This window comes from Poeciliopsis prolifica, unplaced genomic scaffold (assembly GCF_027474105.1).
Source record: "Poeciliopsis prolifica strain line A6 unplaced genomic scaffold, Auburn_PproV2 SCAFFOLD005, whole genome shotgun sequence".
NCBI lineage: Eukaryota > Metazoa > Chordata > Actinopteri > Cyprinodontiformes > Poeciliidae > Poeciliopsis > Poeciliopsis prolifica.
The window spans coordinates 8,544,230-8,566,261 of NW_026562380.1; the positions used below are offsets into that span (position 1 = coordinate 8,544,230).

Below are 22,032 nucleotides of genomic sequence, written 5' to 3' on the forward strand. Positions count from 1 at the left end.
CTTCACAGAAAGTTAACAGCCATATTTTTGTCCTGGCAGTTCAAAAACAACTTGAGAGGGAGTCAGTTAAAATGACCTATTTAATTTGTCCATTTCTGAATGTTAGAGAATCTGAGTTCACAGAAACTCCCTGCTGTCTCATTATAAATGCTTTTCAAGCTGTTTTAGTGGAATAAAGTGTCGCGGCAAACCTTTTAGAAGCTCCGCAGTCTGTCTCTGTAGTTTGTGATACATAATTCAAAATGTGTTAAAAAAATTTAAGCAAAAGCATAAAACATGATGGCTTTCACTTCAATAACTACTATTTAATTGATTCTATTCCATAACTGAACCGAAACATGCTGTTAAGGCTGTTGTTTTCGTTTGCATGTATCTCATTAGCATAATAATGCATACGTCATCTAGTGCATAGCAATCTCGAGCTCAGGAGCAGTGACTCACGTGACCTGTTTCAACCAATAGGGGGCCTCGGGAGCGGTCTTCATTTAACACACAGATAAAGATCCTGAGTGATCGCTTGAGGGGAAAGATGATGTTTCGCTTTGCATGGTGATGTAATGGCGCGTTTTTTGCTGATCTGATTTCAGTGTCGCTCCAGTTTCAAGCCGATGGAAATCGTGGAGGACAGATTTTGTGCCCCCATCACAACGCATGCGATGCCTCTGTGCACCATTAGTGGTGGAGACATATTCGACTATATACAAAGAGGGGATGTCGAACAGTGCATACTTTTCGTTCAAAATGATCGAACGATCCTCAGGGACAAAGGTAAGGTAATATTAGATGCAGTGTAAACTTAAAATGTATTAAATCACGCATTGCTTTGAATGAGGAAGTCACTTTCATCCTTCTGTTTTCCTGTCAGGAGGGCTTAACCTCTTCCTGATCATTTCTCGTTTGTTTTTATTCTCTCAGGGGAAAAAAAAAGACTTTTTATGTTAGTGTATAATGTCTGCATAATCTACATTATTGATCAGGACTACCACACCAACACAGCTGTTATTTCTCACTGTTATCTGCATGCCTGGTGGCTCTCCATGTGTGATTTTGTGACGTTGCCAGGAGGAAACCCATCTCTGCTATAGTTAACCTGTATGATGTTCTGGTGCAAGTCCTGTGGTAGATAGATGGACAGCACAAACTCAAACTGACCTAAAGCATGCTTAAGTCCATGCAACTTCAGTGAAGAGGGACATCTTTCATCCTGACTGTGATGTGCATGTGTTTATTTAGGCTGGGGTGGATTCAGTCCTCTTCATTATGCTGCTCTCCATGGGAACCGCTCCCTTGTAGACTTCTTCCTCAGTTCTGGTGCAGACCCTAACATGACGTGTGATTCAGGGCAGACAGCTTTTCACTTTGCCTGCAGGTGAGTAGAAGCTGCAGCCATTGTCTTGCAAAAGTATTCATACCTGTTGGTCATTTTTTCACATTTTCCAGTTACAATCACAAACTTAAGTGTATTTTACAAAGATTCTATACAATAATTTGTCTCAAAGTAGCTCATAGTTGGAAAATTACAAAACATTTTCTCGTAGGTGGCACTCTATGTAGGGAAGACCTCAAATAAGTAAAATACGTTTTTCTGGGCACGAGACCAAAACTGACATTATTGGCATTTGCACAAAATACATATGTGTGACCGGAAATCAGCGCAATCTTGAATAAACAAAAACTTTATAACGTTTAAAGCAGATGTTGTCAGACGTTTCATAGAAAAGATTAGTGAACAAACCATCTTGAAGCCCAATGAAAATACTAAACATCTCAGATATGTTTAGTATTTTCAAAACAAAAACCGAGGATACACACAAAGGAAATGATAAACATGTAGAAGATGCTCTGGTCATATTTTTTGCAGTATATGCAAAGTACTGAACACTACCTTCAACATAACATGCCTGCAGTGAAACATGATGGTGACCATATCATGACATTGGCCTGATTTGTCTGAGATGATGCAAAATAAAAAAAAAAAAAAACATTTGATAATAACCTTTTATACTATCAAGTAATTTTTCCATCTCACCTCTATGAACTTTGTTTATTTTTTCAATGTAAAACTTTCAGCTTTTCAGTTGTAACAGGACAAATATGGAATCACTCAAGGGATATGAATCTTCCACAAGTTGCTGTTTTTTCCTTCTCAAACAAAAACCCAGGATACACACATTTGCATGTGTTCCATCAACAGGCAGGGAAACATCTATATCATGCATAAAATGATGCAGTATGGTGCAGACTTGCGGCTTGTGGACTTGCAGGGGAAAACATCCATGCATCATGCAGTTACCGGGGGCAACATGTAAGCGGTAGAAACACTTCAGAACAAATAGTTTTTTTTTTGTTTTTTTTTGTGTATGCTCTAACTGTTGCTCACCTCTCTAAGAGTCGCTGTGCACTATCTATGGGAGACAGGAGTCTTCCGATTCTCTGACGCAGACATGTACAAGGTGACGCCTCTGCATCTCGCTGCATCCACCGGCAACATTGACATGATTCGCTATTTGCTCAAAGACCAGGTATGAAATATTCTAAATGGACACAGTTTTTGCTCTGATGTTAGTGCTATAGCCTGTGATGCTGCAAATTTAACATAATTAAAGCAAACATTAAACTAAATATTTAGCATAAAAATTTAACAATGTCAGATCTTTAAGCAGTGGCATAAATTGTGGGGGTGGGGTTATTGGTTTTCTTGTCCAGCGGTGTGTTGTGAACGCAGTTGACCAGCAGGGAGCGACAGCGCTCCATGTTGCTGCAGAGAGGGGTGGAGTAGAAGTGTGCTGGGCTCTGCTGCAGAAGACTGGCTGCATAGTGCTTCATCAGAAGAACTACAGCGGCCTCACACCACTGGATCTCTGCAAGCAGGGAAAGACTTTCAGGTGAACAATATGTAGAAACAAATGAACCGTTTTTGACATTTCTTGAGTTCTTGGTGCTGATTACGATCTGCTTATGTTGTTTTCAGGCATCAGCAACTCAGCAAACTTTTAAAGGAGTACATAAATGAGCCAATACATCACAAGCCCAGAGAGTCTCATGGTACTTGTTATATTAGTTTTATTTTAAGCAATGAAAAACAAATATCGCTTATGGTAATAATAGAATTCTACCACTAAATGCCCTGTCTCTGTGCTGACCATGTGTGCTTGTGCTATTTCTCTCCAGTTCTGTACTATTGGACCCTGTTTTTTCCATCTCTAAGTGGAGCTGCCATCCTGCTCATAGCAGCCATGTTTGGGGGCTACGGAGGCCTCGTTTGTGCGTTCCTCTTCCCATGGCTGGCTAGAAGCATTTTCACCCAGTACTACCGCATGATCACATACCAGAGGTATTTGCATGTAAACTATAAACTTATCAGTGTGTAGGTAAACATACTGCAATGTTTGTGTCAATTTCCAGTTGACATCTCATGTCTTTGTCTCTAGGCTAGTTAATCCGATATACTTGGGGACGCTGTTGGCTGGCATCGTCCATTCCCTGCTGTGCTTCTATGGAAAAATGATGCCTAATATCCTTAAAAAAGGGGCTATATTTGGTCTGTACCAAAAGCTTTTTCTTAGTTATTTTCCTGTTTGTTCTGCATGAATTGTACTTTAGGGATTTTGCACTTTCTCGATTTTGTTGGTTTCACCAATCTTTTTACATCTCACAATTTCGGTAAACTGAACTGAATTACATAGCAATTTTGAAGTTCACATTTTATTTTTTTTTTAAGATGATCAGAATGTCTATGAACTTCCACTGCAGAGTCCCTTTTCTTTTGAAAATGGGAAAGGCCACAGAAAAGGCACTTTTGGGATATCCATAAGTAAGAAAATAGCTGCTTACTTGGACTTGTCCATCAGACCAATATTTAGATTTGGATTTGGAAAATATCTACAAAGGCTGGACCAGGACCCAAAATTATCATGGAATGATGATCAGTGGAACTCAGAAAATATCAGTAGGATGGCACTCTCCTGAGTGCTCACGAATAACACCCATTTAATAAAAATGGCTTTTCTTTGCTGCAGTAACAAATGTGACCATATTGGTTATTCTCTGACTGGACTTCTACTTGAATTATGTGCTTTGATTGACAAAGTACTATATTCAAAGTTTTCAGCATTAAATGTTCCATATAGCTTTGGCATAAATGTTTTTGAAGCATTCTGTCCCACTCTTAATTATGGTGTAAGATCTGTGATACTGCAGGCATGTTCCACTTCTAAAATACTTTGAAATCTTGTTGGATTTTATGGCATCAGGAACTCTTTGAAATGCCACAATATTGTTTAATAAAAATTGCTTGTAAATTGAAAATTACTCATTTTTTCATATAATTTATTTGCCAGAGACATAAAGCATTCTTGTCCAATAGTCATGGTTCTATAGGTCTGTTTTAGTCATTTTCTGACACTCCCAGCAATTATTTTTTCAAATACGTGTCTACTGACAAATACAGTGATTTTTCTGTTCTCTTTGGAGACTCCAAGTCCTCAGACTGAAATTCTAGAGAAAATATGTAGGGTGAGCTCACAGAAGAAGTGTAAGAGAGGACACAGGAGATTCTCTGGTTTGTGCAAAAAATGATTGTCAAAGAAAGACTCTCTGTATGCTCCACAATTATGTAATGTAATTATAGAAGAATAACTGTTGTCCTTTTGGCAAAAGAGGTATGAATAAGTGCTTCTATGGTGAAATATATAAATATTTGTAATCTACTGAGCTGCATATAACAAATAAGTGGTTTCATCCTTGACCTTGTGAATGTGTGTGGCCCATAAGCACTTTGGCTCAGGTGTCCTTGTTCCACTTCCTCATACTAGCCAGTCTCTTCTACAAGGTTCTGACTCAAGATCCCGGGGTTTTAGACAGAGCAGATGCAGATCCTCGCTTCTCCTGCATTGCTGACCTGGTTGAAAACAACCAGAGCCCTCACAAGTTCTGTCCATACTGTGAGGTAAATCAATCTGGACTTGTAGCTGACATTGAATTTCTTCTCTGTTGCTTTGTTTCTTACCTTGCCCCTGTGTTCCTCCCAGCTGTTCCAGCCTGACTATACAAAACACTGTAAGCTGTGTGAAGTGTGCATTAAAGACTACGATCACCACTGCCTTTTCCTCAACCGCTGCATCGGTCAGGGTAACCACAGACTCTTCCTCATCTTCGTCCTCTCCATGGTTACCGCCCACCTTCTTTTTATTGCTTCGGGAGCGAGTTACCTGTATGGCAGCTCGTCCGAGTCTAATCCCAGCTTCTCACTGTGGCTCACGTTAGGGGAGGAGTTCTGGGTTGTGGCTCTGATTATTATGAATGCACTGACGCTCCTGTGGGAGGTGTGGCTTCTGACAGAGCAGTTTGATGCCATCGCCGCCAGAACGACCACCTACTTCAGACACAGTGAGGGCATTGCACAGCAGAGGTCACTGGGACAGCGGCTGGCGGTTGTAGCAGCCTTTCTCCTGGAGGGTCGTAGATCTGTGGGGGGTGGACAAATTACAGAAGACAAAACCGCCATAGATATTTAACACTGCCAGTTTGGCCCATATAAAGCTGTCCTGTTGACCTTAGTACTGTTTCTCATGTGCAGATTTAAAGCCTCGGATTGTTCAAACACTGTACTGACAATGTTTCCCTCGTTCCAGTGCCATTTAATATTTTTAACATAGAATTTCCTAATAGCAGCTGAATCTGTCATACTGAGTAAAAATGGTGGTATGAATGGACCAGAAATAGACACCAGTAAAATTAATTACTAAGCAAAATTTAACTGAATTCATGCATGACTCAAAATATGAAAGCAAAAAAGTAATAAGGAAATCCAGAAGGAACCAGACTACCAAACTGAAACCTAGATTCTTCTAATCATTGCAGCTCAACTCATTATGCAGTGCATCAAAGTTTTGAAACAATAAATCCGCAATAAACATGAAAGTCTGGATACATCTGGGCAAAATGGATAGACAATAAAAAATGTATATGCAGAATTATTTTTTTTTTATTTTATTACCAAAAAATGTTTTCCACTCATCATTCATCCATTTGAAAACATTCTTCCTTACTTGACTTTTGTTTTTGTTCATTTATTATTTGTTCATAACATTTTCCTGTGTTCCTTCCTTCATTATCACCATTTTTTTTTAGCTTTTTCTTCTGTATTTCTTCTTTGTTCTTTCATTCCTTTGTTCTTTCTTCCTTTTTCCATCCCCATTTTGTTAAAGCCCTTTCTTCCTTCTTTCTCTATGTAGATGAAGAGGGTCCATTATGCAGGGTCCATATTTTCATGATGACCATTGTGGAACCATCTGCCATATAATCATGGAAAGTTTTGTATTTATACTTTTAAAAGTAAGCTAAGCAGAACAAATATCTCTGGAAAAGTGTGTTTGGAAAGTATTGCATTTTTTTGAAAAAAAAGTAGATTTACCAGCTGACATGCTGATTGTGGTTTACCAAATAACTATAACTAAACATTTTTGGTGGCATTGTTTACAGCTGCTTTTAATGTAATTTTTTTTCTTCATTAATTTTTCTTTAAAGAAGGTTTTTATATGCAACACTGTTGGGTAAACTCCAGCCCAAGATGCACTAAGAGACTTGTTTCTAATTTCATCTGCTTCAAGACTTTTCTACCCTCACATTTCTTTTGCTCTGGCTAATGGAACGTGCTTTTTTCATGCCTTGAATTAAACACTCATTTCCTACATGTCTCACAGGACCATATTTCCAGATTATAGATGATAGTCCTGACACCCCTCAGAGACTGGTGTGTCTGGACTGTGTGAGTGGCTACGTCCCATACACTGATTTAGTGTCTGCTGTACTGCCTCTCATTCATATGAAATGATGAAGCTGGGCACATTTAAGACTGTGAAACCAAGTGCTTTTTATAGTATTTCTCTGTTCATGAATATAGTACTTTGTCAAAGTATTCATATAACTTGAATGTTTTTTTTCCACATTTTGTCAAATTACAGTGACAAACTAGATTTTTTTTATGGAGATTTTATGTGATAGAACAACACAAACTGTACATTAGAAAGTATAGGGTTTTTTCTGTTACTTTTGTGTGGTGTGCATTTTTATTCAACCACCTAAATCTATATTTTGTATATTAATTTTTCACCTATAATTGCATCTTCAAGTCTTTTGGTACATGTATAGCTTTGCCTTTTTAGAGCCTGATATTTTTGCCCTTTTAAAAAAATGGCTCATTCAAATTGGATGGACATGTCATCTGTGAGCAGTAACCTTCATACTATATCTCAGATCTTTAGTTGGATTTACTTCCAGATTTTGAGTGGGCACCTACAACACACTTAGCATCTTAGATGTATGTGAACAGCTACCACCTTTTGTAAGTGTTTTGCACCCTGTAAGAGATTTTCTTCCTGGGTTGCCCAGTAAGACGCTCCACCAATCTTCCCATCAATTTTTGACCAACTTACTTTTTCTCTGTGAAAAAAATCATTACCACAGCATGATGCTGCAACTACCATGTTTTATGATGGTGACATGAACTATCCCTGTCTCAGTGTGTTCCTGGGTCTTCAGGAGGAACACACTGCCGTACTTTTCAGAAGTTTGTCTGCAAAATATTTTGAAAATGTAGAATTATTCAACTTCATATTTGTGCACTACATTGTGTGTCTGTTACATAAAATGTAATCAAAGTAGAGGTTTGTAGTTGTAACATGACAAAATGTAAAAGTTTTAGTTGTATGAATACATTTGCAAGCCGTTGACAGTGCTATTATGTATTTTCTCATTTCAATGTTGTGCCTCCTGTGTTTTTCCTAAATGACTGTTTTATTTATGGTGATGTTTTTTTATGTGATAGAAATCATGTTTATTAAAATGCATTGCTTTTAAAATACACTTTGTTTCAAGTCTGTCTCTTGAGTTTGGTCAAACCATTCAGATGCAAGACTCTCCTTTTGAATTGTGAAGCATCAGGAGGCAGAGCTTTTTGGTTTAGCTCATCTGGAGCCAGGAGAAGTGTACAGTAATAACATCAGAGGGAGAAACCCATTATATAATTTTCTTTCAAGTCATCAGTTTTCACTTCTCCATCAGCGCAGCTCACTTCCTCTGTGGATGATTCAGTGCAGGAACACAATAGGAGAGCATCTCACATTTAGGTTTTGTTTTTACTTTTGTATATATACATATGGAGATAGATAGGCAACTCTAATCAAGAGGCTATCTAGAACTATGTGAGCCATCTTGAGCTGCAAACAGAGCCTTTCTTAAGAATGGGAGTTGTCTGGGAAGCCCATCCGAAATGACATGGCAAGTAATCCTCGCATGATCGTCTCTACTTCCTTTTGCTAGTCTGTTCACATCAGCATTCCTTAGCCACGTGTTATTTGTGTTAATTATGGCGACTATAGTGCTTCTTTCTCTGTGTGAGCGTCATTTGAATTTGAGTTGTACCTTGTTTACAGGCTGGAAAAACACAATGTTGTAAATGACATTATTTGCCCCCTGGATCTAATGGATTTGCGTGTGTTTTTGTCGTGGCTTCAGAAATGGCACCATTTGAAAAGGACATAACTGTACAGACGAGCTCGGTGTCATGAAGTCGTCCAGAACTCTTCAGATCAGAAAAAATTCAAAACAACAATCAGGTGAGGCACATAATTTAGTTTGGTTCTGTAAATAATTCTATCAGGTAAGGATTTTTTCTTGCTTGGACCCTATCTGCTAAAAACAATGGCAATTACTTCACAATAGCTGTGTTAGTACTAATTTTCTTTTACTCCTCTCTAAAGCCTTTGTTTAAGTAGTGTGATTGGTAAATAACTACAAAGTGCTGAAGCCTTTGAAAGCTTTTTGTCCTAACCGCTTCGATGTGCTGCATTCTGTGTGCCAGCCTGATGAAAAACATTTAAACATTATAACACATCCATCCACTGCAAACCAGAAAGAAACAAGAACATCACTCCCCTGAGTGTTGTGGCTCCGACCACACAGACTACAGAGCGCCTGAGAAGTGTAGCAGTTTGTCCCCTGAGATCTTTTGAATGGTTTACTGGAAAAGTACGGGATACAGAACCGTTTTAAAGTCCATGCATTTCTTATATAGGCTTAATTAGTAAAAAAAACAAAAAAAGAAGAAAAAAAAAGCTAAATACCAGCTAAATGGTTATAGTTATTTGGTAAAAAAAAAAAAAAAAAACAAGTTTGAGCTGTTTTCAATGTGAAATTTAGTTTTTCATTGAGTTTTTTTCTCAATGAAAATTTGGTGAAATAATGACTTTCACCTGAAAAAATCCATCATTCCGATTGCACTGCCTTATACTGAAATATTCAGAGAATGCAAAGTGGTCAGTGAGAACAATGTAATGCCATGTCTACTGGTTCTGCAGCATTTACTGCTGAGAATGTTGCCCATTAATATAAATATATTGATCTGAGTTTTTGCTTCAGGCAAGCATCAGACCAAATCTCCATGGGCAGATTACAGGGAGGGGAGGCTATGAAATAGACTGGAGCAAAATTAAGAAATAGGTGACAAGATAGAGGACACACAGTCGGACATATTTATAGAAGGTGAGAAACTGATACTGCAAGTGTGCGGCAAAAGGCAGAGAAACCGATAGGGAGCGAAAAGAGAGGGAGTGGGTTGGGCTTTAGGTATGGGAGAACAACGGCACATCAGGGCAGTGGGACAGAGACGGACTCAGGGAAACGAGAAGAGAGGAGAGTGCATGCTTAAGTGCCTGTTGGTGTATATGTGTGAGTGTGTGCATGTATCAGTATGAAATCAGAGTGAGATGCTGGGAGAGGATGAGGAGTAAAAGGGTGAGGCAGCTGCAAGAGGCGCTAAGTGTGTTTGTGTGTGAGGGTTAGTGTGTGAGAGATGCAGTCATGTCTCTGTGAGAGGGAGCAGCACAGCAACGGTAACCATGCTGAGCCCCAAGATAAAACAGGCACGCCGTGGTAAGCACCATCCCTCCTCCTTTTCTCTTCCTTTTGCTCTCTCTGTCATTCCTGCTTTCTCATGTCTTCCTTTCCCTGTCTCTGTAAAGCTCCATCTGTTGTTATGTCTTTATTATATTACCGGCCGTTAGTGCTTTCATTTATGAAAGCATCAGTGTGAGTGCTTCAGTACTGTAGTTGAATCTGCACACTATGCTAGTTTGCATCCTGGTCATCCTTTCAGAGTTTTATTTAATTGTATTATCCAAAGTCCTTGAACCTACAATTTTCCCATCATTCAGTAACAGTTAATATGCTTTACTACAGGGGTGATGTAATCTGCCATGTCTGTCACAATTGATTAAATTATTGGCCATCAAATTTGATTTTGCTGTACATGGGTTGTAGTAAACATGGCTGCTGGCAGCCTTCAACAATGCCCTGCACATCCTATGTGTGTAACAGGGTGTACCCCAGCTGGTTGGTTGCAGCTCTTAACAGGTGACAAATTCTAGATTGGAGCAGCTCTTGACTCTTTTTCTCCTCTAAAATCACAACAGCTGACTGTCAAACATAGTACCTCTAATGCAGAGGAAAATCCATGTGCACATTTACACTGCCTGGAAAAAGCAGGCCAGTGTAAATGTGCAGAGATGAATATGGAATCTATAAATCAGATGAACAGCACCTGCCTCAGAAGTTGTAATGAAGCAGAGTATAGATATGTGGCGTGGTCTTCACAGCAGGTGGTTCCTGGATCACTCATGCATGCTGTTTTAAGTGGAGTGGCTTGGAGTTGTTGCCCTTTCTCCTGGCATTTCCATGAAAGTACCTGTCTTTACTTTTCATCTGGCTAAAACTGAAAACCCTTGAAGATTTTAAACTCACTAATCGAGCATGGCGCTGAAGTCAGGTCCATGGCAGATGGCCCAAACCTAAGACAGATTTGTAATTTGTAAGTTGAAAAAAAAATGGACAAAAAAGATTAATTATCACTGCAATTTATCTTTCACACACACCTCACTCATGATGAAAATATCAAACTTTGAAGTTTTCTTTCTTCTGCAAAAGTTTCTACACTGAGGGGCTTCCACACTAAAGAGTGTTCATATGAATTTGCAAATTCATATGAACTTGTATTCACTGATTGTGAAGAAATTTATTTTGTCACAGTCAAGCTGAAAATCATCAAATGCTAGTCATTAGTCTATTACCTGGTACATCTTTAAATAAAAGAAAATGTTGTTTTACTCTGTAAAATCATTCAAGATGGTGGAAAACAGAAATGCATCTTCTTTCTCCTTCAGATAGATGGTGCAATAACCTTTTCAGTTCTCTGGCCAGTGGCCACATCTTCTGACTTGCCATTCCTCATTTTTTGAGATGGTATTCTGCTTTGATTAGATGTCCAGCTCCTCTCTACTCCATCTCTTTTTAATGCAACATCATTTATGGCAAATTCAAACAGCATCATTGAGTGGGACGTGTCCTCTAAAATTGATAAAACAGACTCAAATCCCAGAAAGTATTTCTTTAGTGGCATACTAAAGGAAGCCACTTTAGTATGTGGCTTCCTTTAGTATGTGAACTGTTGGGTTATTTTTATACAAGTATGTGACTAAATAATGAAAACATATGATGTTGTATTCAATAACTCAGAATATTCTTATCTCCATCTATATTCTGTCATAGCAACAAATTATAACTATTTTATGCAACTATTAAGTAAATAAAATAATGTAATATTTTAAAAAAATGGTGACATACTTCTGCTTTTCTACTTACATCTGATAAGAACAAAATATTTAAGATTAGATTATCACTTTAAATCAGTAAATACAGAATATAACTTTGAATACAAAAATGTAGGTTGAACCCCGCCTCTCGCCCAGAACGTAGCTGGAGATAGGCACCAGCACCTCCCAACCCCATTAGGGATAATGGTGAACAGAAAATGGATGGGATGGATGGATAGTTAAAGTATTCAGAAATTTTGCTTCAGTAAGAGTAGCAATAATTCACAATGATATTACTTAAGCAAAAGCTTGATGTAGTAAAACTACTCCTAAAAATATTTTAGTTTCCAAAACATCAATCAAATATATGTAACTGACCAAATGTTGCATTTCATCGCCTTGATCTTGTCAAAAAAGATCAAGATATGGACCTCCTGACTGAAAACTGGTAGATACATTACTTGCAGCTGTAACTGTAGAAATGCATATATTCTGCAAAGTATTCAGTCATTGGATGGCTGAATACATAGACATGTCACATGTTTTCGTCTAGTGTATTTTTGATTTAAAAAAATAATACCATGTTAAAGATATAGAGACATTTTCAACTTGTCTCGACATGCTGAAAATTTTTCTTCCACTTCACAATTTGTTAGGCTTCTATGTGTATGAATACATAGAAGTATGTGCCAAGCTTTACACATACATCTTATATTAATGCCTCACGCAGTTTTGAATTCATTTGCATGTCACTTTTGCTTAAAATATTGAAAAATATTAAGCCACATCATCAATTGACACTCAGTTCCTCCTTTAGATTTCCTGTCTCCTGGATCTGGCCATGTCTGCTATAAATATATATTATGCTCCGCCTGCTTCTGATGTCAGCATACAGTTTTACTAATGACTGCACTGTGAGCATTACAGTCTTCTCTCCTCTCAGCATGTATGACACTGCAAAGAAAGGACATCCAGATAGAGCTGAAACTAAAGTCCAAAACAGAGCTGATATATGAGACTGGATGAGGAGGGAGAAATGGAAAGAGAGATTTCTGTCCAGGCCCTTACAGATACCTTTCCTGCTGTCCTCAGCAGAATGCAGGATGCAATTAAAAGCAAAAAAAAGACGCCATTGATTCCTCCCTCATCTCCTCCCCTCTCCCACTGCATTCTGCTTATGTCTCTCCAGGACTCCCTGGAGATTATTACACTGGCACTGCTTTTTGCTCCAGAGCTTTGGCATATAGATGCTAATATATAATCCATACTTGTAATTACTGTGTGCCATGTGAAGCACAATATGATCTAAAGCAGAAGTGTCCTGTCTGCAGTGGTGCAACTTCAAGCTTGTTTATTGGTATTTGAAGGAAACATAAAATCTATAAAACATATAAAGCCTGGATTTCAGTTAAAGGTGTGGTATCTGGTATTGTCCAGATATCCCAGCCTAATAATATTTGAAAAAAATGTTTTCATTCAGTGCACAGTTATGTGCTACTCTGTGTTGGTTATCAGATCAATTCCAAACAAAAGGCATTGAACTTTAAGTTTGTATATCCATTACCAAAGCTATGTCCATTTAAAACAAATGTGGAGGAAATTACACAACTCTACCAACTGAGAATTTTAACTGTATTGTTGCTAAAATGGGCTATGCTAAATAGAACTGACTTGATTTAACCTATTCTATAAAAAGTGGAAAAGTTCAAATGGGATGACAATTTCCTCAGGGAACTGTGTCCTTGTTGTTTTTCTGATTATCTTAATCCCTCAATGTTACCTCAATGTCTTTGTCCATGCAGCACGATCCAAGAGCATGGTGCTTGGAGAATTGTCTCGACTCTCCAGGCCTTGCTCTCCTCAGGATCAAGAGAAACCCTTAAAGGCAGGTTGGCTGAAGAGGCAGAGAAGTATCATGAAAAACTGGCAGCTGCGATGGTTTGTCCTGAGGTCTGAAGCTCTATACTTCTACAAAGACCAAGATGAAAGCAAGGCACAGGTGATAATACCAACAACAAAAAAAATACATGAAGAGGGTACAAAGATGATGCACACCGCAATTAAAGTGCCTTTCTTTTAGTAAAATATTATGTGTTCCCCATTGTCTGAGCTAAGAAACATGGTTGAAAAAAAAAGTTTTTATCTTCCAAAGAAAACATCAAGCTTTGGCAACAATGACTCCAAATCATTTTGGAATGATGTGCTAAGGTTTGATAAAAAACAGAAATTGAACTTTTGAGCCACAATATCAAGAGATATATCTGTCAAAAACAATATTCCACATCAAAAGAACACTGTGCTCGCCATGGAAACACGGTAGGGGAAGTATCATTCAATGGGGATCCTAGAAAAGAAGGATCCCCATTGCATGCTAAGTCTACAAAAGACTTAGCAAGTTCTACAACAAACGAGTAGTACAACTCAATGCAGTACAACAGTGTAATACAAAAGTGTATTACTTTAAATCCTATTCACTAATAATGTTTTAAGAAATTGGTTTGTCATGTAAGATGCTGACTTTGAGCCATCTTACGGTACATCCGGAACCACCCCAGGTATAAGTAGATGAAGAGAAGTTCCCCTGAGTCATTCTTGCTTTAATCTCAATTACCTCTCACTGTTGGACAGTTGCCCAGCATCCTGTATGCTCACTCCTCCACAATGTTTAACATGCACTTCACATTCAAGTCTACCCCTCTGCTTGTCTTTCCCTCTATCTTGCTGCTGTTTCATTTCTCCTACAGGGCTGCATTCCTCTTCAGGGCAGTCAGGTCAATGAGGTCTCAGCCCATCAAGATGAGCCAGGTCGCCATCTTTTTGAAATTGTTCCAGGTGAGTTGGCAGAGTACCATGTCTGTTGTGTAAGGTTGTACAGTAATCTTTATTCAAGGGATGCTTGAACAAGGATTCCACCCATAATTTTTCAGAATTATTGTTCAAAACGCATTTTAAAATATAGAAATATTTGTTTTAAAATTTTCTATGGGATTTGACTTTATTTCAAAAACATCTAAAATTCCACATTCATGAGGAAACCATGGTTTTGGTTGTTATTGCTATTGCAAAAGGTACTGAAATGTGTAGGATGTGTTTATTTGTATTGCCAGCTACTTAATCTAGTCTGCCTGAACATGAATGTGGTTTCTTTTAGACAGCCACAGTAGATGGTCATTGTTGGTATGACATTTATACCTAATATAAATTATCCCACTTAAAACACAGCAAATTATATCCTTATCAACAGTAATACTTCTGAATTAGTATTGGTCATTTACATTTACAGATGTATTCATGATTTGCTCTATGATTTCTAAGTCATCAAGGCCATTTGTCAGCTGACTATGTGATGGTGGTTAATCCTGATACAGAGAAAATGTAGCTTTTTCTTATGTGCCCCCAAAGCGCTGGATCAAGTTTTCTTTGCACATAAGACAAATGGTATTTTGTCCTTGTATAGCGCTTTGTCAAGTCCAGAGCACCCCAAAATGCTTTGCACTACATGCCATTCTCCTTCAGTCAATATATTTAAACCCTATTTGAAAACATAACAAAATTGATAGCGTTTTTAAAATTAAAATTTTTATGGGCTCTGTCTTCTGTTTTACCTTGTGTATTTTTAACTGCTATATGAATAGATATGTTACAGTAAGCTATATAACGGCATTTCTTTCAAACTGCATTGCAGATGATTTGCAAAACAAAATTATTTTTAAACTATGTAAATGATACTTATTATTCTACATATTTGTAGTTCTTTCCAATTATTTGTTTCATTTAACACTGAACTAAAACAACAGAAGCCTTGCAATGGGAAAATACTTTTGGATTTTTTTCCACATATTATCTGATGCCTTTTATGTGACTTTACATTGGTATGCTTTTGGTTCATACATAACCTTGAAATAAATATTCCTTTAGTGATGTTGCTTTTCTAGATTCTTACTGTCAAAGTGCACCTTTCCTTTCCCCAATAATTCACAACCTTCCACTAATGTGATTTTGGTAAATTGCATACAAAAGCACTGAAAATGTGCTTAGAAAGTAATTTGTAAAATGTGGGTTTATATTTTCAAAATCTCTCCCAATTTTAATATAGGAAATGCAGCCAATGTTTGCATTATGGAGATAGTAGAGTGAGAAAATACAGAGGGCAGATTCCTGGACAGAAAGAACTGACTGAGAGGCATGATGCAGTAGCTGCTGCTGTCTCCAGGGAACACAACGCTTTCTAGGTTGGTTCCCCTACACATAAAGCACACTATAAACCGCAATGCAGAACATAACAATAAGTGCACATAATCATTTGTAAAAATCCAACCCCTGAAAGCATATGTTCGACTGCTGTACCACTAATAGAAAAAAAATGTATGCCTGTATTCCAAATTATGTTTTATTTTCTTTCTAGAGTTAGGTCGTCCTTTATGTTCACAAAGCCACTTGAAGGGAAGTCAAAGCTGTTGTGAGATAAAACAAATGCCAAAGCAAAATGTCAAACAGGATCATCTCCTGCTGACTAAACTAACAAGAAAGAGACTGAACTCATGCAATGCTTTATACTTTACATGGGCATTTGGTTTTCAAAGGCTATCGAAAACACTGGTACTGATAATTATTGATTGACTGATAATTTAGTATTAGTATTTTTACATACAATTCCAAAAATGGAGTGAATGGTGGAAGTGTTTGAAAATGACCAAAGATTCAAGAGGCATAAAAAGTGTTAGGAACTGTATCTCATTTTATCTACTTTATTCACTCTAATCTGTGTTTTCAGGGGGAGCTGGAGAAAAGGATCGTAGTAACGCAGGTCATGAATCGTTCCTACTGATGGCCAACTCACAGAGTGACATGGAAGAATGGGTCAGAGCCATACGCAGAGCCATCTGGGCTCCACTTGGTGGAGGTGTGATTAAATCAACACACATTTCTATTAATCCAGTAAAGCACACTCTTTTGGAGTGCACATAAAAAAAAATATAAATCTATTATCTTAGATTTTTTTTGTGTTGTGTGACTGCAGGTGTTTTCGGTCAGCATCTACAGGCGACAATGTCATATGAGTCACAGTGTGGACCTCAGCGAGTGGTCCCCGTGCTAGTCGAACTGTGTGCGAGCTTTATACGTGAACAAGGACTCAAGGAGGAGGGTCTTTTCAGAGCACCTGGGCAGACCAATCATGTTCGAGAACTGCAGGATGTTTTTGACCGTGGCGAAATCCCTGTTTTCGACAGGTGAGAGAGCAGAAGGGATCATCTTACGCGTGCAACATGTTATTCCATTATTCATGTTGGTTGTTATTTGAAAATGTGCACCGTTGTTCCTCAACAGTTCCACAGACGTCCACACAGTGGCATCACTGTTGAAGTTGTACATACGAGAGTTGCCAGAGCCTATAATCCCATTCTCCAAATACACACAGTTTTTATCCTGTGCTCAGCTTCTTTGCAAGGACAAAGAAATGGTACAATTCTCATTTGAACTCTTTTCATCTTATTGTTTCAAAGTTTTCCTGGACATGAACATGTCATTTGGTTGTTTCTTTTGTTAAAGGCCATCACAGAACTAAGTAAACAGGTGAAATCCCTCCCTCAGGTCAACTACAACCTCTTGAAATACATCTGCAAGTAAGTTTGACTTATGCATCTGGGAAAGTATTTTGTTGTGATTGCTATAGTCTTGTTGCCACTTCATGATTTAGGAATCTGAGAAATTACTTTCATTCACACCCACACCATTGTCACCAGAGGACATCATTGACTTCATGATGTCTATTCTATCTTCTGAATCACTAAATAATAGGCTGAGCCCACACACATCAATCACATAACTCAATCCTTCTTTCAATAGATGTAGCAGAAACAATGACCTTAACATTTCTGAAATAATTTTGATACTGTCAGCCACTTAGTGTACAATACCAATCACAAAATACTTTTTTTTGTTGGTTTTTGTTGAAAAACTAAGTCCAGAATTCATAATTTTTAAGCTTTGAGCCACATAAAGGATCTATAAACTACATTTTAAAAATAAAATGCTAACATCAGCAAACATGCAAACAGAAACTAGCTTATTATACAAAAGTTAAGACATGTTACTCACCTTAGCTGTTGTGCTAGGTTTAAACTGAAAGCTTCAAACGGTACGTTAACTAACAGTATCTAATCACTGCGATCACCTTCTTTGTTATATGCAGCTTACATTCAAATGTGAGTTAAAATGGTAAAATTAGCATGCTAGCTTTCCTTATAAAACACTGGCGAGGTAATCTATAAATGTCTAGGTTGCTACTAAGACTAGCCAACTATGCAACAGCTGTTACAAACAGCTATGTTTCAAATAGAGGCCTATGCTAATTGTGGTTACTGTTGCAGCTATCTATACTCTGATGTAACGCACAATAGTGCACACAGTAAACATTAGCTAATGCTATCTGCTGCTGTTCTTGGGGTTATCTTCTCAGGTTTTTGGATGAGGTTCAGTTGCAGTCCATTGACAATAAGATGAGCGTTCAGAACCTGGCCACCGTTTTTGGGCCTAATATTCTTCGGCCTAGAGTGGAGGATCCTGTTACAATGATGGAAGGTTGGAGATTATTTAGCATAAGCTACACATTATGACCACTGACAGGTTATCTGTTCTTTAGGGCACCCGTTATTGGGTGAACACATATTTTGTACTCAAAGTTGATGTGCTTGCAACAAATGTTGTCCATGGGCAGCCAAACTACGTTATTGTAAGTAGTGATCAAAGACTACACTTGAGGTGTCAGAGCTGTTTTTGCAGCAAACGTTTAAGGCAGTTGGTCATAATGTGATGCCTGATATGTAAAAGCTAATTTGTATTTTTTAACACCTTCCATTTAATGCTCACTACATGTCTCAAGTATTGGTATTTTCTAATGTACCTAGGAAGTTCCCAAGTGCAACATTTGATGACTGTCCTGATCAGTGAACACTCTCGACTATACCCAAATGAGGATTCCGATACTGAGATCAAAACTCTCCCACCCCAACATGAGCTCAAACGATCCAAAGTAGAATGGGTTTCACAAGAAGAAGAAACGAACTCACTAAATACTACAAGTGTAAACTCTACAAATATCAAAGAAAACCACACACCTTCCAGTGTTTTGATGGATAGTGAGCTGCCTACATCAAATCCTCTTGCATGTGAAAAGGATGAGAACAGCCAAACTAAGGGCAATGATGTAAACAAACTGAATGAAAAAGTCATTGAAAAAGAAAATATCAAAACTGAAGGGGAAAGCGAAGTCGCTGTTAGCCCAAGCAAACAGGCCAAAGCTCTACCTTCATGGAGGTGCTCCTTCAAGGGCAATGTTGTCTCTGCAGGGTCAAAGGGGAAAATGGGAGGCTCAGCAGGGGATGTGTCAGCATCTGGTGGGAGCAATTGGCTGATGAATGGCCTGTCATCCCTCCGAGCACATAGACGCACGACCTCATCTGGTGAAAGAGTGAAAGACTCTACATTGTCTCTGAAGGATTCAACCCAGTCTCTTAAAGAAACCACTCTACAACTCAAGGACACCCAAAGAGACTATGACCTAGAATCCCCTCAAACATCCCACTCTCACAGAGTCCTCCACAAATCTCACAGACTTTCTGCCTATGACAATGTAGCTCCTTCCAGCCTAAGCCTGCCTGCTGACACTTCATCTATCTGGACACCCTTTGAGATTCCGCTGCCGGACACAGAAGGAAACAATAAGTCAACAAAGCTAGAACAAGATGAAGAGAGAAACACTGAAGTGGGGAATGGAACAAATGATGAGGAAGTTGCAGGAACAAGTGAAGAAATCCCAAACAAGCTGACCCAACTAAAGCAGGAGCTGAAAAAACAGAAAGTGAACTATGAAACGCGTATTCGCAAGTAAGACTAATCAATTTATATTGACTTACTCAAATAGCCAATTAAATCTGCTAAATTAATAATGCATCTTTCTCTTTCCTTTGAGGCTGGAGGAGTCCTGTTCGAAATACCAGTGCCAGGTTAGCCACCTCGAAGAGGACTTGGACCAGGAGAGGAAGAAGTGTCACATGTTGGAGATCCGACTCAGGAATTCAGAGCGGGCACATCAGGATGCAGAAAATCGAAACATTCTCCTCCAGAGAGAAATGGAGGAATTCTTTAAGACTTTTGGAGATCTAACAACAGGAGCAGCAAGGACCAAGTAGACCTGACCAAACTGCCTTTAATGGTCCTGAGGCACTCAGTCACTGGGAGGACCAACCAGTCCCAAAGCTTTTTAGAAAACATACCTCTAGTGCAATGCTGATAGCCATGTTTTCCACTTCAGTATGGCTGTCCTGTGCCTATGTGGACCAGTACTGGTGCCAAATAAGAACTTCCCTGGACCAAGAACGTATTTTGTCATTCCATAAAATACAGTATATCTCAAGAATACACTCTAAATGTCTGCCTGAATGACAAGAAATCCTGAAGTGCTGTAGCATAACCATCCATACAATTTTAAGTCCTGTTTCTTCTTGACTTCGAATGAAAGAAAAAATGTAAGACTTTAACAATAACTTTCTTAGTTGGGTTTAAAGGTGAAAAGCCACTCAGCTAACCTTTCAAAAAAATCACAACACTTAAGGATAATTTTGTGAACAATGTTTGTCCGACTCTAAGTAGACTGCTACATCATCCGAGAGGTACTAGATGGGATTTTGTTTTATTCTTTAAATTGTACCTGCACTAATGCTAAGAGAAGTTGTGAAAAACTGTTTTGGCAGCATTATTTTTTAAACAACATCCTAGTGCATCACAATAAATTTGAATATCACCAAAACGATTATTCTATTCAAACCTTTTAACTCATTAAACACAGACAAATATGCAGTATTTCAAGTGTTCATTTGTAATATATTTGATCATGGTTTAAAACTGATGCAAACCCAAAATTTGCATTCTCAAAAAATTAAAATGAAAAAATTAATGAAAGGCTGTCATCAGTCAGACAAAATGACAATTTCTCTATAAAAATCTTTTTAAAAAGAGTCAAAATAATTTAATGCATGGGAAATTTGCATTTTTAAATCTTTAAGCAGTTCAAGATGAACTGAAATGAATGCTTGAAACATATGACTTTGCGTAGTCACATTGGATTCACATTTTCAAATCAGTTACTCAAATAAGTTAACTTTTCAAAGTCAAAGTCAATTAATTTCTTGAGATGCACCCAAATGTGAGTAAAATCTTACTGAAGGTAGTGCCTGAATTGTAATGAAAGAACAAATGACTCAGGACAACTGTCACAATCTACAAAGTGCATTCAGGGTTAAAAGCTGGAGCCATTGAGAATCTGAGCCATGAAACATATCCAGAGCTCACCGTGGCAGAGATTGGAAAATAACCACTTTATGATGCTCGGAAAACGCATCTTCAGGCAACAACAGATCTCTGGCTACACTGATTCAAAAACTATATTACTTAAAACAGAAACAAAATGGATATGAATATCCCCAAATGCAATGTACATTACATACTAGATTTCTTCTAGCTTGAAATAAATAAGGTAAAAGAAGATAAAATCTTCTTAGCTTTTGTTTTCAGTCGATATGTACCATTATATTGTATATTTAAAAATTAAAGTGTCTGAGTGGTTAATAGTATGAAGGTGGAGTTATGGAACTGAGGAGAATCTGAGAATCACTGCACTGAGTAAGGGCACTTAATACGGAAAAAAGTGATTTATTTGGACTTAGTTTCTGGTGTCTTAAATTATAGTAACCTACTCTAGTCATTGAAGACATTACAGATTTTGACAAATGTATTGGTAACCCTGGTGACAATGTGCAGGTGGGATAGAAGCAGCCACCAACTAAATTAGTGTCAGAGCTGCACAATCTTAAAATTAGAGGGAAACACGAAATTAGTACTTCTGCCACTAAGAAATAATTGCTAACCAAATCACAAACGGACCATTTATATGTACCCTTAACAATGCCTTCAATATACACACACCTGAAGTTATTTTTTATGATGCTTTTCTTATTCAGGTTAATAAGCAAGAGCATCAAATTTGTCCTAGAGAACTGTGCTTCTGTTTAACCGACTTAGTAGAACAGCTCAGTCACCTGATGGTTCAGGAAATCTCTTTCCTTTAGATTTTCAAAAGATGAAACAGCAGGTACTAATATTGGTATCGATGCTATTAAAATGAATTATCCCCTGCCCTCACACATACAAAGTAATTGTCCTTGAAGTTGATTTTTTATCAAAGTTTCAAGTTAAGGGATCAAGTTTCTAAATTTTTCATGCGAGATCATGCAATTGATCCCTAATACCTTTATTAGGGTGCCAATGTACGTGGCCGATTCCGCACGTATATTAGCTTTTCATAGCACTTTCCTGCTCCTTATAA

General features: G+C 38.0%; 2 protein-coding genes across 3 annotated transcripts; both read left to right on the top strand.

Moving 5' to 3' along the window:
* The first annotated feature begins 480 nt into the window (after nucleotides 1-480).
* si:ch211-223a10.1 (putative ZDHHC-type palmitoyltransferase 6) lies at nucleotides 481-7,866 on the top strand. Its single transcript, XM_055030208.1, has 10 exons — nucleotides 481-768; nucleotides 1,234-1,369; nucleotides 2,195-2,305; nucleotides 2,390-2,522; nucleotides 2,707-2,885; nucleotides 2,972-3,045; nucleotides 3,172-3,334; nucleotides 3,432-3,514; nucleotides 4,758-4,948; nucleotides 5,031-7,866. The coding sequence occupies exons 1-10, from the start codon at nucleotides 609-611 to the stop codon at nucleotides 5,514-5,516; spliced, it is 1,716 nt and encodes a 571-aa protein (XP_054886183.1). The 5' UTR covers nucleotides 481-608; the 3' UTR covers nucleotides 5,517-7,866.
* A 240-nt stretch (nucleotides 7,867-8,106) lies between these two features.
* On the top strand, nucleotides 8,107-21,724 carry arhgap22 (Rho GTPase activating protein 22). Of its 2 annotated transcripts, XM_055029178.1 has the most exons (11): nucleotides 8,107-8,280; nucleotides 8,518-8,618; nucleotides 13,451-13,647; nucleotides 14,393-14,480; nucleotides 16,423-16,551; nucleotides 16,669-16,879; nucleotides 16,977-17,109; nucleotides 17,199-17,272; nucleotides 18,109-18,230; nucleotides 18,557-19,535; nucleotides 19,621-21,724. In XM_055029178.1, exons 2-11 carry the CDS (start codon nucleotides 8,567-8,569, stop codon nucleotides 19,838-19,840), a joined length of 2,205 nt encoding a protein of 734 aa, XP_054885153.1. In that variant the 5' UTR covers nucleotides 8,107-8,280; nucleotides 8,518-8,566; the 3' UTR covers nucleotides 19,841-21,724. The 2 variants fall into 2 exon arrangements, with proteins under 2 accessions (XP_054885153.1, XP_054885154.1); XM_055029179.1 differs by lacking the exons at nucleotides 8,107-8,280; nucleotides 8,518-8,618 and adding an exon at nucleotides 9,430-9,933.
* Nucleotides 21,725-22,032: the final 308 nt, after the last annotated feature.